The sequence below is a fragment of the Eleutherodactylus coqui genome, chromosome 5, assembly GCF_035609145.1.
Source record: "Eleutherodactylus coqui strain aEleCoq1 chromosome 5, aEleCoq1.hap1, whole genome shotgun sequence".
Classification (NCBI taxonomy): Eukaryota; Metazoa; Chordata; class Amphibia; order Anura; family Eleutherodactylidae; genus Eleutherodactylus; species Eleutherodactylus coqui.
Window position 1 is genome coordinate 161136240 of NC_089841.1, and position 16021 is coordinate 161152260.

A 16021-nucleotide genomic window follows, 5' to 3' on the forward strand; every position below is an offset into this window, starting at 1 on the left:
TTCCTGGGGGTCTGTTATTCTGGTTGCTGCTACCAGTACTGTAAACTAGAAGTTTAGGGGGACCTCCAGCTGTCTGGTAGTACCAAGATGGGTAGTTACCCCCAGCTACTGACCCCCCACTTCGACTACAGGTGAGGCGGACAGTCTCTCCAGGAGACGCTGACACTGAAGCATCCTGAGTCACAGTAAACTGAGCCGATGCATCTGTAAGGAGAAAGAAATGGTTGTTACACTAGAGAATGCGAGTGTCTCCGGTAATCTGTGCTGAGATCCGGGGCTTACATGCACAATAGAGAACTAGGGAGAGGAGGAGGAAGAAGCAGGACATGGTGCAGAAGATATTCTCTGTGCAGACAGTTACACTGTGACGGCCGTCTGCTTATATACACCCACAGAGAGGAGGTCGGACCTCACTATGTAAATATCATCTACACTTCAGTGTCTTGTCCACATGGACCTACAATGATTACTCACCACATTATTCTCATATATTTATCTACTCTTTATATATGTGAATTTATTTTTTAAAGGGGTATTTCGAGCATTTAATATTGATGACCTATACTCAGGATAAGTCAGCAATAGTTTATCTGCATGGGTCCACTTCTCAGGATCCCTACCAATCAGTTGATTCTCCAGTACGCTGTTAGTGCAGAGACAGTGCACATCTGCATCATGGTCAGAGATGGAAGTGTAATACAAAGGCTTCACAGCCATTGAAATCAGTGGGAGAGATGCCTTCCATTACACTTTGACCACAATGAGTATTGAGGAGCATGAAAAATAATAAAACAAGTTATACTCACCTGTTACATGTCCCTGCCACTCCAGTATCAACAGTCTCTGCTCACCTCTGGTTTCAATGGTCACATGCCTAAGCACGTGATGGCTACAGCCAATTTACCGTTAATAGATGTGAATGGAGATTATGGGGAAGCCTCAAAGAGTAGTGCAGTCTGCTGGATTAGGTATTAGTGGGATTTTTTTGACCCAAAAATATGTCAGCAGTAGTTGATCGGCAGGGGTACACTGCTCAGGATCCCCACCAATCATATGATCCTTCAGCCCAGTGTCAGTACAGAGACGAAAATCCGCATTATTGTCAGAGCTGGAAGTGTAAGCGAAAGCCTCTGCTACCTTTCAAATCAGTGGGAGTGATGCCTTCTATTACACTTCCAGCTCTGACCACAATGAGTATTGAGGAGCATCAAAAGTAGTAAAACAAGTTATACTCATTTCTTACGCGCCCCTGCCACTTCAGTCTACATGGTATCTGTTCACCTCTGGTTTCAGTGATCACATGCCTAAGCACGTGTTCGCTATAGCCAATCATTGATCTCAGTACCTGTTGAGGCCTGTGTGCATTGATAACCACATGAACACTGTACTCGGAATTGAAGGGAGACAGTGGCAAAGCCACACAAAGGAGTGCAGTCTACTGGATTAGGTATTTGTGTGTGTGTGTGTGGGGGGGGGGGGGTTAACCAAAAAATTTGGTGACAAAGGGAGGCGAGGTGACAGTGAAGGGGGCCTGTTTTAATACCAATGTTCTGGGTCATTCAGGTATTAAAACAGCCCTAGATGGACTGCGCAGCCTGATTCCCCTAAACCTAGTTAAACAGTTCCCCCTTCCTCTCCAATTTCCTATGCTCTCCCTGTGGTTTCAGAGGGAACCATAGGGAAATGCTTCTTCAGAGGAGCTTATTTCCAGCCCACAGGTGCCTGAATTATTGCAGTCCTCCACTAGGGGGTGCAGATCTATTTCCAGAGATGCTGCTCATGGATCAAAAAGAGTCTTGCTACTTCTCTAGGGAGTGAACTAGGTCTTCTGAGTCTTATCATCCTCCGGTCTCAATGAGAGAAGTTCAAAATGTAGGGGCAGTAATCATCACCAAAGAAGAGCAGTTGCAATGTCAGTAAGAGCTAGTTATCTCAAGCAGATGGTGTTTCTACTGGGATTTCAGCCTTAAAGGGGTGCTGACACGAATAATGTTTTTATGCTTTAACAGCCATTGTTCCCTGGTCTGCCTAATGGACACAGGGAACCCACGATTTTTGGCTGTTAAAGCATAAAAACATAATACTTACCTTGTGTTCTGTTGTTGTTGTCATCAGGGGGTCATCTCCCAGCAGGCAGTCTTCTTCCTCCGACAAGCCAAGGACGCCCCCCCCCCCCTCCGGGATTGCGCGCATGCGCAGTGGAAGTTGCCATCTGACAGGAGTCAGGACGCGCCGTGTCTCCACTGCGCACGCGCAGAGTTCAGCCAGGATGGACGGGCCGCTCACAGCAAGCATGGCTTGTGACGTGCTTGCTGTGGGCGGCCCGTCCGTTTACCTCAAAAGTGGCTGACGGATGGAGCAGAGCAGGAAGCGGTCATTGTGACCGCTCCTGCTCTGCTTCTAGAAGCGACAGAAGAAGATGCCGGATGGAGGGGACATGCCTGGTGATCGGTCCTGGCCAGTCAAGGTAAGTAACTTTTTTTTTTCATGTCAGAATCACTTTAATTTTACAGTTTCCCTAATCTGTGTCTGACATAAGACCTACACTTCAGTAGTTGGATGGTGAGTTGCCCTGCCTCAGAGCATGGACTAATTCTCCTTAGGTTTTGGCTAAACAGGAAATTAAGATCTTGTCTATATATTTAAAAATGTTATCAAAAAGTTAGATGCAGGCTCCGCTACAGTAGTGGCCTTAAATTTATTTTCCCTAGGCACAGTTTCACCTCACCTGAGATGGCTAGTCAAGTGTCAAAAACAATGTTTTATGCTTCTTATTTTTGCAGATTGTGTCCTTTGGTTACGAGCTTCATAACTGAGGTAACCGTCAACAAAATGAATATCTTGACATTTGGTCGCTAATCTTCCCTGATCAATTGTCTGTTGATAAGGAGAGACATGTAGAAAGAAGTGTCAATAAAAAGTCATATTTACTAAAACCTTTTGGAATTGGGTACAGGCCTTTTCAGTTATGGCTTATATTTTGAGTCACAAGTACATGGAGAGAGTTTCAGAGTTCTTTGTATACCGTATTTGGATACAATATACAATGCCTATAAGTTGCATAGCAGAGTGCCCTGGTGCCCAGGTGTTGGCTGGGCATCAAAGGCCACAGATTCCTGGATACAGCTAATACTGGATCAGTAGCAAGAAAAACTGTCCTGACTTCAGATAGACACTGCCAGTAGCAATGGTGTGTTGACTGCAGGAAAAAAAACTGAAGCTTGCTTGCATTCCAATGAGGGGCATTGTAATTTTTTTGCCTCATGTAACTTTAAATACAAATACGTGATTTGCAGACATGCTCATTCAGAGTTCTGCTGTTATAAGAGAAGCAAGGGCCTTAGCAAGCCAGCAACAATGGGGAAACCTGTAGACCTTAGTGGTAGGGCTTAAAAGGCTGCCTGAAATAGTACAATATAAACAAAAAAAATTGAATAAAAAGTGATTAAAATGTCACAAGTATCCTATACTGGTGCAAATAAAAATTACAGCTTGCCCTGCAAAAAACAAGTGCCCACACAGCTACATCAACAGACATACTGTAACTCACATTCTACTTGTTAACTATTTATCGTTCAAAGTATTTTTATTGGGTTTTCAAGTACATTAACATTAACATCATATCGTAGACTTCTCACATGTTCTGGTATCACTAAGTGTCTTCAACATAGCGTTTTGTGAGAGAAAATATAATAAAATATCAAAATATCAAGATATCAAAATAGAAAGATAAGAAAGGGATAGAGAGAAAGACAAGAAAAAAGATTGAGTGAGAGAAAGGGGAGGGGGTCGGGAGGGGCGGATTGTAGGGAAAGGGAAGTGGGAAGAGCCAACTGCATCGCCAGAACAGCTCACATTTGACGCAGCTTGGACAATGGGAGTAGAAAAAGTTAGACTGAGACAACGCCTGATTGGAGCCAGATCTTGAGATCCTTTGAGTTACGGAAGAGTATCCAGGCCGACCAAGCTGAGTAAAACGTTTCTCTTTTGTTTTCATCATGAGTGATTATTTCTTCCATTTGGGCTATATGGTCCATAGTTTCCAGCCATAAGATTCTCGTGGGGGGCGAGGAAGACTTCCATAGCTTTGGAATTATTTGTCTTATGGCTATTAGGAAGAATTTGAGGGGGCTTTTTTTGTTTTTGGCTATGGAGCCAGGGAGTATAGATAACAAGGCTGCTTCCGGCGAAAGGACCACTGGGTCTCTAAAAATCGCGTTATAGAGGTTTATTATACCTCGCCATAGGGGGAAGATCAAAGGGCAATCCCACCACATATGGAGAAAACTGCCTCCTCCCTGAGAGCAACGCCAGCAGGTGTCCGGGGTCTGGGGGTATATTTTGGCCAGACTTGTGGGTGTTCTATACCACTGGGATAGTAGCTTATAATTAGTTTCTTGGAATTTGGATGAAATTGTGAGGGTGTGAGTTAGTGTGAAGGACTTAAGCCAGTCCTCTTCTGAAAAAGATTTCCCCAGTTCCATCTCCCAGTTCCCCACACATCTAACTGTATCGTTATGGGTGTCTGCCAGCACAAGGAGGTGGTAAATCACAGAGACCCCCGATTTGATTAGTGTGGGAGACATACAAAGTTGTTCAAACTGAGAGAGAGGAGACCGGAGAACATCCATAGATCCCTGAGACTGCATAAATTGCTTGATCTGAAGATATTGTAACCACGCTCCAGGTCTGGTGGCCCTGCTACCCTGGATCTCATTCAAAGGACAAACTACTGAGGCAGAGATGACATCCCTGATCCGCAGGGCAGAATGGGTCTTCCCTGGTGGTAGAGAGAGACCCTCGAACATTAGGGGAAAATCTGGATTTCCAGTCAGAGGAGTGAGAGGACCCAGTCTAGATATCAGGCCAAGGCGAATAGCAAAACCGTTCCAGATGTTGAGAAGCCGGCTCGTAAAAGGTGGCATTGATGGTATTTTGCAGAATGCTGCAGGCGGGAGCCAGAATGAGCCCATTAATTGTGAGGGGATGTTTTCGTACTCAGGTTCAACCCAAAGCTTGGATAATCTATTCTGCAAGATATCCAGGATGTAGTTGCAAATGGAGGCCTTATGGTATAAGGAGAAACTGGGGAGACCTACTCCTCCATCTTTTTTTTGACGTATAAGGGTCTTGAATTTCACCCGGGGTCTAGAGCCCCCCACACAAAGTCCCAAGATACTTGGTGGATCCTGTCAAAATAAGTTTTAGGTAGCTTTAGTGGCAGGGTTGTAAAAAGTTACAGGAATTTGTCTAATTGCCTCTGCGCATAATGGGTCATTAAAGGGGTTGTCCCGCGAAAGCAAGTGGGGTTATACACTTCTGTATGGCCATATTAATGCACTTTGTAATGTACATTGTGCATTAATTATGAGCCAAACAGAAGTTATCAGAAGTTATTCACTTACCTGTTCCGTTGCTAGCGTCCCCGTCTCCATGGTGCCGTCTAATTTTCAGCGTCTAGTCGCCGGATTAGACGCGCTTGCGCAGTCCGGTCTTCTTCTTTTCTGAATGGGGCCGCTCGTGCCGGAGAGCGGCTCCTGGTAGCTCCGCCCCGTCACGTGCCGATTCCAGCCAATCAGGAGGCTAGAATCAGCAATGGACCGCACAGAAGCCCTGCGGTCCACCGAGGGAGAAGATCCCGGCGGCCATCTTCACCAGGTAAGTAAGAAGTCACCGGAGCGCGGGGATGCAGGTAAGCACTGTCCGGTTTTCTTTTTCAACCCCTGCATCGGGTTTGTCTCGCGCCGAACGGGGGGGCTGTTGAAAAAAAAAAACCCGTTTCGTGCGGGACAACCCCTTTAAGAAGATTATCATTAAGGCGCCATGTATGGTTCTCTCTTTTTTCGATAACCCCGCGTAGGGCACCATACACTGAAGCGTGCTCAGACCATAGAAAGATCCCCATAGAACTAGCAGGGGACAGGTCCAGGAGATCCTGTGAAATAAATATATAGTCTAGTCTATTGTAGCTATTGTGTGTAACCGAGTGGTAGCTATAATCTTTTGTGTTTGGGTGTAGGATTCGCCACAAGTCGACTAATTTCAGGGAAGCTAAGGCCCTTTTAAATTTTCTTAAGAGAAGTGTAGAGACCCTAGACCTACCCGCCGACGAGTCCTGTTCAGGATTAAGACAGAAGTTGAAGTCCCCACCGAGGATTATTCTGGAGTCGGCAGCAAATCTTGAGAGTTTTTCAATGAGCCGAACACCAAACGACACCTGGAGATGGTTGGGGAAGTAAGCATTGACAATTGTTAATATTTTGTTATTGAATGATATTTTAAGAAAAGTATATCCCCCTTCCGCATCAATCTTGGTAGATATAATTTGGTGTGGGAATTGTTTATAGATAGCAATCGAGGCCCACATGATTTTTTCTTTGGATGAGAACTATGGTACCATGTATTGTAGTATTTGGAGGTAAAATTAGGAATGCTGCCTGCGAGGAAGTGGGTCTCATTAAACATAGCAATCATCACTTTGTGTTTATGAAAATAGTAGAGAATCTGACCTCTCTTGGCTGGCATATTTAGGCCCCTGGCGTTATAAGAACAAAAAGTCAGATTGTCCATATTTGTCAACTCATATTAGTGGCTGCCGTGGGCCATGGGGACGGGAGGAAGACATGGGGGATGGGGAGAGTGAGAAGGGAGGGGGAGAGCATGCATGATGACAGTAGAGAGAATAAGGAAAGGAGAGAAAAACAGAAAAAAAAGAGAAGAGATAAGAGAAGAGAGAGCAGAGAAAAATATAGCAAGATATCCGGAACAGTTCCGGGCTCTTCTTGGCTGACATGGGTCAAACACTTGGTAACGGACCACACTATATGTCGTCCCGCCTAAATGGGAGCGAAGAAGGAAATGGCAGGGTAGGCGCCCCCACCAGTCCCCACGGATAACAAGAAAATCCCTTAGGGGTTGCAAACTTACATCAGGCCTAAGTATCTTCTATATGAAGGATGATAGTTAGTCAGAGGAGGAAGGAATTGATTATGAGGGAAGAAGTAACAGAAGAGTAGTCCTGCTAAGGAACTAATACAACAGGGTCCAGGGACCAAGGAAAAAACATGTGTACATGTCGAGGCCCGTCTATGGGGGAAATCACCCCTTCTTGAACCTGTGAAGAGATCAAGAGACGGCAACGCCCACATGCACACCCCAGTCAGAAAGTGTAGATTCTCCGGCAGGTATCCAGTCTTCAGGTCTGCATTCTACGGGATCAACGGTGTTCTCTCTGTCGTTTTGGGGTGACTGTTTGCTATTCGTCTCTGGGGTCAGGAGCCAGGAGAGACGGAAGGTATGGCCAATCCAGTAGAGACACCATAGGGAGGTTGAATGTCCCTAGGAAGTTTGGGAGGTCGCCCAGGGAGCGGAAGACTGCCGACTTGCCCTCTCTCCAAGCCTCGAGCAGGAAGGGGTATCCCTAGTGATAAGGGATTTCTTTTGCCTCTCAGGGTGTCTAGTAGTGGTTTCAGAGCTTTACGTAGCTGGAGTGTCCTTTTGGCTAGATCTTGGAGCAGCAGGATTGGAGATCCATTAAATGACAGGTTTTCGACACTCCTAGCTCTTTTTAGAATGTCCTCTTTGTCTTTGAAGAAGTGGATGCGACATGCGATGTCACGTGGCCACTTGGGGTCAGGGGATTGGGCCCCAAGGTTCTATGGATCCGGTCTATCTCTATCGGTTTATCTTGGGGCCTCTGTATTTAGGATCCGAAGAAGTTCTGGGCCCATTGTTCTAACTGAGCATTCGTGATTTCTTCTGACAGGCCTCGAATGCGGATGTTGTTTCGCCTGTGTCTGTTTTTGAGTTCGGCAATCTGAGATAGAATATTGGTCAGCTGTGTGGAATGGGCTGTTATGACCTGCCTATATGATTCGAGCGTGGACAAGGTTCATTCGTGCGCCTCCTCCACTGCATTTACTCTATGGCCAATTTGGTGCACTTCTTTCTGGATTTGGGCCACAGCCTGTTTATGCGTAGATTCAAGATGTTGGAAGAGTGAGTCTATTTCAGACTTGGTGGGAAGAGATTTAAGATGGGTTTTCCAATCCCATTGGCTGGTGTCAGAGATCGCACTTACTGAGGGGGAGCAGGGAACACCTGTATTTTTGGTATTGCATGTGGGGGACGAGTTCCAGGAGAGAGAACTTTCAGTCTCTGCAGAGAGCGGGGAACTCTGTTGAAGTGTGTGAGCATAGCTCAAGCTGGAGGGGGGTCATCCTGTATGTTTCACACTGGTCTCTGGGTTGGGCCCACAGTATATTAGGGTATTAGCTCTCCCCTGTGAGGCACTAGGGGTGCCACATGAGGTAAAACAGGCTCCTGCAGGGCGCCATTTTGGGAGATGGAGAGGCAGTCCTATCTGAGACGCAGGGCTCATAAAGTTGACTGTCTCTTCTCTGCCTGGGGTTTGGGACCACGCAGCAGCCTGTTCCTGATTCATCTCATTGGTCTTGGCAGAGTGGGAGCTGTAAACTGTCTTTTCTCCTCTCTGCGGCCGCTGCATACCCGCCGGCTGTGCCGTGTCCGGACGGCGCGGGATCCTCCTCTCTCTGCTCTCTCTGCTCTCTCTGCTGGCGCTGGGTTCCGGGGCCTCCTCAGGGGAGTGAGCGCACAGAATGTCTGTGGCTTCTGAAGGGAGGGGCACCTGGCGCTCCTCTCCCTCGTGTTCCACCGCCTCCCGGTCTGCTGTAGCCGTGGCAGTGAAGAAGCGGCCGATGCCGGAGTTCTCCGCCTCACCCGCTCCAGGGCCCCTGGACTGTGTTCTTCTCTTGCCCATAATGGTAAGTAAATCCTCCTCAGGATGCAAGGGATGGCCGAAATGTAGTAAATCCGTGGGGATAGCAGGAGCTAAGCCAAGGTGCGTCCTAGCTCGCCATTCACAAGCCACGCCCCCTCCTACTTCTTAACTATTTAAATACTACTGACACGGGGCTCCAGCTATCATTGATGCAGCTCACCAACAATAGGTTTAATAAAATGCCAATACATCACCAATATACTGCAATACTTAATTATTGGAATAGATTGCATATGCGCTCATCAGTTCAACTCCCTTATGGGAGCTAGAAAAGCAAAAACAAGAGTTTAAGTAAAAATAAAAGTTTTTTAATTGTTAAGAAATGTAAAAAGTTTATTTAAAAAATGAGAAAATTTGTATCTCCACATGCATATAAGTCTTATTTCTGAAAATGACATTGACATTAGTTATCTCGTATGATGACAGCTCTAAAGAAACAAAAAATAGCGTTTCTTGGTCACCCTGTCTCCATGAAAAAAAATAGAATAAAAAGTAATCAAAAAGTCATACATACCCCAAGTTTATGTTAATAAAAACTACAGGTTGCCCCACAATAAACAAGCCCATCAACAGAAAAATAAAAAAAAGTTGTAAGGGCCAAAAGATGGAGACAGAAACATTGTTTTTAAGGTTTCTACTTTTTAAGTAGTGCAACGTAAAAATAAAAACTATATAAATTCGGTATTGCTATAATCCTACTAACTAGAGATGAGCGAGCATCGAAATGCTCGGGTCCGCATTATTCGAGTCAAGCTTTTCGTAAAATTCGAGAGCTCTACTCGAGTAATGAACCCCATTGACTACAATGGGAGACTTGAGCATTTTTGTATGTGGGATGCCGTGTCCCGAGCTTTTTTTTCTCTCTCTTTCTCTTTTCCAATGACGCGCGCTTCAGCGGGAAGGGGCCAAAACAGGCACGTCATAGGGGGAAGGAGCCAAAAGCTGGGGCGGGGTCGAACACGATTTGATGCTTGTTTGAGTAACGAGCACCATCGAGTATGCTAATACTCGAACGGGCATCAAGCTCGACAGAGTACGTTCGCTCAACTCTACTACTAACCCATAGGATAAAGATAACATAATTTTTACTACACCTTGAATGCCATAAAAGCAGAACCTCCAAAAAATAGCAAAATATTTTTTTTTCTATTTCACTCCATTTGGAAATGTTTAACAGTTTACCAATACATCTTTGGAAAAACATAAAATTATTTTTTGCTGCCATAATCTGTCAGTCCTAACTTTTATTTACTTTTCTGTCCACATAGTTGTGTGAGGGTTCATTTTTTGTTGGATGTCCAGTAGTTTCTATTGGTACCATTTTGGAGTATATACAACTTTTTGATCGCTTTTTATTACACTTTTTCTTGGAGACAGGGTGACCAAAATAGCATAATTCTGGCATTGCAATTTTTTTTTTTTGTAAAACTTTCACCCTGCAGGATAAATAATGCACTACCTTGATAGATCAGAGTTTTATGGATGCAGCGATACCAAATGTTTTTTTTTGTTTGTTTTGCTTTAAGTTTCTATTATAAATATGGGGAAAGGAAGGGGTGGGGATTAAACTGTTAATACATTTTTATTTTTTCTAATAAAACATTCTTGAAATCATTTTTAAATTATCTGTTAGTTCCTATATGAGAGTTGAATTTGCTACCATAGTACTATATTATACCGAGATCTGACAGGGATTCTATCAATGGGCAATGAGCCATGTCAGCACTGGGGGGCTTCCGGAAGGCCCCAGGCTACCATAGCAACCGAACAGTACCCCACGATCTCAAAAGTAATCAAGGGATTTACTGACAGAACTGAAATCTACATTTATAGAGCTCACACCAAACAAACAAGAAAATAACCCACCCCATTTTTATTCATAGCAAATCTGAGTTCCATATAATAAATGGGTGCAGGAAGCAGCCTCAGTCCTGTCAGTGAGTTAACCCATCTTGGTTTCATTTTGTATTTTGTCTACCATAAAAACCCTTCCTTCCCCATGTCTGTTCATGCTTGAAAAGGTGCATGCTATCACCATACTAGTTCTGCCTAATAAAAGGATTCCACTTCTCTACATCGATTTCCTTTTGGATTTTTCTAGTCTCAAGGAGTGGGTACTTTCTCTACACCAGGGACACTACCCCCTCCTCCTCATGTAAGTGACCCTACTCAATTTCATTTTTCATCAACCCTTTTGAGTGCAGAGATCTTTTACTGATTTTATGCTTGCACTTTAAGCTTACTATTTACTTTTGGCTTTTTAGTATTGGCCTTTTATTTGGAACATTTATATTCATTTACAGGTTGGCATTGTGTAAGACACCTTGGAGGAGATATGGGTGTTTAGGTCACATATTGTAGTGACCTTTACTGCATATTTATTGTTTTGTATACTGTTTTAATTGTTGTTAGCTTCTGTATGTCTATATATCTATATCAATTTTGCTATTTGTGAGCTATATCAGGGCTAAAACACATGCACATATTTTTTCCCTATTATGATTATCATGTCAGCAATGTAGCAGAAGTAGGCCAATAGTTTGCTGGAACTGGAGGCCAGAACAGCACGCTCCAGTTTTGCCATGAAAAAGTTGGCATATTGTGGTGCTATTTTACTACCCATGGAGGTTCCAGTGAGTTGCAAAAATATCTCTTTGCCAAAGGAGAAATAATTGTGTATGAGGATGGCACCCTGCTCCAGCAAACCATTGGCCTATTTCCGTTACATTGATGACATCATAATCATCTGGACCAACACTGAACAAAAACTAATAAAATTCCATGAGAGATTAAATGCATTTCATCCCACCATATAACTGACATTAAGCTACTCGTATACAGAAATCAATTTTTTGGACACCACCATAAAAATTTCAAACAACTCCATACAGACATCCCTATACCAAAACCGATTGATCGGTCCACATACCTCAGATTGAACAGTTCCCATCCGAAACACAGCAAAAACTTCATCGTCTACAGACAGGCCATCAGATACAACCAGATCTGCTCCATCCCAACAGACAGGGAGGAACATTTATACCATCTTAAAAGCACATTTTTAAATCAGGGCTACCATCCCACCTCAATTGATGACCAAATCACCAGAGCCACCAGGATACCCAGAAATCAACTACTCCAATACAAGGAGGACAGACCTACAATTCACAGCTAGAGGTACAAAGGAAAACTGCAAAGAAACTCCATCATAACCTACTCAAGGATGACCGTCTAAAAACCATATTCCCAGATCTTCCCCTTCAGTGTTGCAGGCAACTTCCAAATTTGAGGATCTTTATAATCAGGAGTGCATTGCCCTCTGACACACAAAAGGGAACTTATCTCTGCAATGTAAGGAGCTGCAAGACCTGCTCACATGTACTGATCACGGACAGGATAGAAATCCCCAACACACAGCGGGACTATAAGATCCCTGGGACATTCACATTTTCCATGTCCAAGTTGTGTACCTGATCCTGTGCAGTAAATGTCCTGTTGGGGGTATTTATGTTAGAGAAACAGGACAAAAACTTAGAGCAAGGCTTAGATCTAATTGCCACACAATTAAAGAAGGAAAAATAGAAGTACCTGCGCTGGAGCATTTTTCTAATCATGGACACAACATAGAACATATGAAAGTTACAATATTAAAAGGCAATTTCAAATCCCAACGTCACAGAAGAATTTGGGAGTACACGTTTATAGCAACCTTTGACACTGTCAAGACCAGAATGAACCTTGGAGGGGGCTTCTTACATTAGTGGAGAATATGAGAAATCTGGAGCAGAGATAACATGATGGCCTGGTGACTCCCTAATACTAATTTAGAGACCATAAATCTTTCACATTCCCTATCAGTGGACTAATTAAGTATTAACTCCTTGTCGTGATGCCTCAATGCAGTTTTCGTGCCTGCCCAAAGCACTATCATGATGCCACAAAGCGCTATGGTGAGCGCTAATTTTTTTTATTATTCTTTGTGGCTGGCAATTAATTGGGATTTGTTTTGTTTGGACGCCAGTGCCCTTGGGCACAATTTGTAGTTGTGAGTGGTGAGGTGTGGAATAATACATGGAGTCAGATATTTTGCTTAAAGGGGTTGTCCCGCGGCAGCAAGTGGGTCTATACACTTCTGTATGGCCATAATAATGCACTTTGTAATATACATTGTGCATTAATTATGAGCCATACAGAAGTTATAAAAAGTTTTATACTTACCTGCTCCGTTGCTGGCGTCCTCGTCTCCATGGTGCCGACTAATTTTCGCCCTCCGATGGCCAAATTAGCCGCGCTTGCGCAGTCCGGGTCTTCTGCAGTCTTCTATGGAGCCGCTCGTGCAGAATGCAGGCTCCGTGTAGCTCCGCCCCGTCACGTGCCGATTCCAGCCAATCAGGAGGCTGGAATCGGCAATGGACCGCACAGAAGAGCTGCGGTCCACGGAGACAGAGGATCCCGGCGGCCATCTTCAGCGGTAAGTATTGAAGTCACCGGAGCGCGGGGATTAAGGTAAGCGCTCCGGTAAGCTTTCTTTACCTCCCTGCATCGGGGTTGTCTCGCGCCGACCGGGGGGGGGGTTGAAAAAAAAAAAACCCGTTTCGGCGCAGGACAACCCCTTTAATTTGTTGTAAAACTGGTATTATTAAATAAGGCAGTGAGATGAGGTAGTTTTCTTCATAACATTCAGTACATGATAACTGATACACAAATTGCAACAATATAGACACCTGTGTCTAACACATTTAAACCCTGGGAGCTTACTCTGGATTTCTTCTATCTATCCTTCTTTGTATTTATATATTTTATTTCTTTATCTCCCTCTCTTCATATTTCTATCTCTTTTATCTTTTGTTTTTATTCACTGTCAAAGCTGTTTCTCTTTCTCAGTTACTCACGGTTTGTCAGATTTCTCTCTTGTTTCTCTCTTTCTCTCTGTCAAGGCTGATCTCTGTTTCTTTTCACTTCTCTCTCTTGCCTGCCACTTTCTTTTCTCCTGTCGGGTGCTTTTCTTTTCTGGCGCTCTCTCTCTGCCTGCTTTGCCTGATGCGTCTCACTCACTCTCTTTTATAGGCTCACCCTCTGGCTCACTCTGGCTTCTGTGACTGGTGTCCGGCTGTTTATAATCTATATTACCTGACCAGTTTGTCTGCAGCCAATCACAGCCTATCTGGTTGCTAGGTCACCTGCATCCCTTGTGTAAACTGACTCAGATTAAACCCTAGGGCCGGTTATTATATTTCTGGTCCCCATAACTAAATAGTGCTATGTAGTGCCTCTTTCCAGCCAACTACACCCTCTATTCATTCTGTTCTGGTATTGTTTTAAGTGCAAATTAATCACACCATGTCTGTGCTTTTCTATATGTATGTGTGTTAATATATATGCCACTTCTGATCTATTCCATTTAAGCCTGAGGAAGAACCCTGAGCAGGTTCGGAAGCTCGCTATAACATCATGTATTTTTGTTAGCCAGTAAAAGGTACCATATCTACCAGATTACTTGGTTTATCTTACTGAGAACAAACCTTTTGCATCTTTAGGATAGATGTTTCACAGTACAACAGGAAATAGTCATAGCCTTGGCTTAACTCTCCAATTTAACAGCAGGCCTCATGTTCTGGGTCTCCTCAGCTTACTTGCATAATTGGTATTATTGCATCAATAAAAGTCTAAACTATTAAAATATTCCATTATTTATCCTGCATGTTCAATGCCAAATAAATGAATAATGATACAGATGCAGGATTTTTTGTCACCTCACCTCACAAAAAAAGGGTAAAACGTAATTGAAAACTACAGCTTACCTTGCAAAAAACAATCCCTCACACAGCTCCATTAACTAAAAATAAAAAAAGAGTGATGGGTGTCAGATTATGGTGACACAAACCAAAGTTTTTCTCAATTAAATGTTTTTTTTAAGTAAAAAAAAATATATAAATTTGGTACCAATGTAATCATACTGACCTGAAGAATACATTTAACATATGATTTTCTTTTTACCATGCAGTGAATGCCATAAAAGGAAAGCAAAAACATAGTTTTTAAAAGCTGTAAAAAAAAGTTTCCATTCCATCCCAAGAAAAATGTTTTTACATTTCAGAATAGATTATATTGCTCAAAACATTGTGCTATTAACAAATACAACTCATTTGGTAAAAACAAAAAGCTGCCATGTGGTAATGTTGACATAAAAATAAAAAAACGTTAGGGCTACTGGAAGACAAGCATGCAAAAACAAAAAGGTTACAGCAATAATGTCTTTGGTTAGAGTGGGTTTAAGAGTCAGTACAAAAGAATTCCGGCCTCCATTGGTGATGTCACACCTACATGTGGTTATATAATCTGGCTCAGCTCTCCATGATGTGTTCTAAGTAATAGGGTTCCCAGCTTTGAGTGAACAGCTTTGCTGTATGCATCTGTTGATCTCCCAGATGGTTGATGCAGATGGTTAACGACCTAGTTTCACACCACTTTATATCACTGTGTATGCACTGCCTGTCCAAAGAACACAATAATAAACCCCGTCATCATTAGCTTGTACTCCACTGATGGACAGGACAGCCGATCCGCTTGATATGGATCCTGTGAATCGATCTGATGTTGTTGGCGGTTTCAGGTTGTGGTTGTTACCATTACTGCCGATTATACCTTGAGGGAGTCTTCCAGGTTCTTGATATACCCATTTTGGGTAGTTAGTTGCAACTACTGAGCCTTGACTCCAACCGCAGGTCATCTGTATGTTCGTGCCTGGTGATACTGAAACCATTCTTTCCTGAATAACTGTAACCTGGGCCATAGAATCTGTAAGAGGAGCATAATATTACAAAGAGTAGAAAGGGGAAGTCTCCTCACACCTACCGCTATCACAATCTTACATGAGCAAGTGATGAGCATATAGAGGATCAAAAACCAAGACATGATGGAAAAGAGGAAATAAGTTTGCTGAAGCAAAGAAATATACTTTCTGTAGCTTCTCTGGAGACTTTATAACACAACAGAAGGTAAAGGTGCGGCCTTGTAGGCAAATGATCAGAGCACAGCACTGCCTTGACTTTCTTCTGTTCTTCTAGAATACTGATATGAAGAAAATGGCAGCATTTACTGTGACCTGCAAAATGCTGATAATTACTGATAATAACTAAAGATGAGCGAACACCAAAATGTTCGGGTTCGCGTTATTCGAAACGAACTTCCCGCGATGTTCGGGTGTTCGTTTCGAATAAC

General features: G+C 43.4%; 1 gene segment (V, D, J or C); it reads right to left on the bottom strand.

Annotated features, from left to right (window-relative positions):
• The window catches only part of LOC136627977 (Ig lambda-1 chain V regions MOPC 104E/RPC20/J558/S104-like), an 884291-nt gene extending 868555 nt beyond the window's left edge, over positions 1 to 15736 (bottom strand). The window contains 2 exon segments of the V gene segment in view: positions 15284 to 15598; positions 15673 to 15736. Coding sequence covers positions 15284 to 15598; positions 15673 to 15715 — 358 coding nt within the window.
• Between the last annotated feature and the right edge of the window lie 285 nt (positions 15737 to 16021).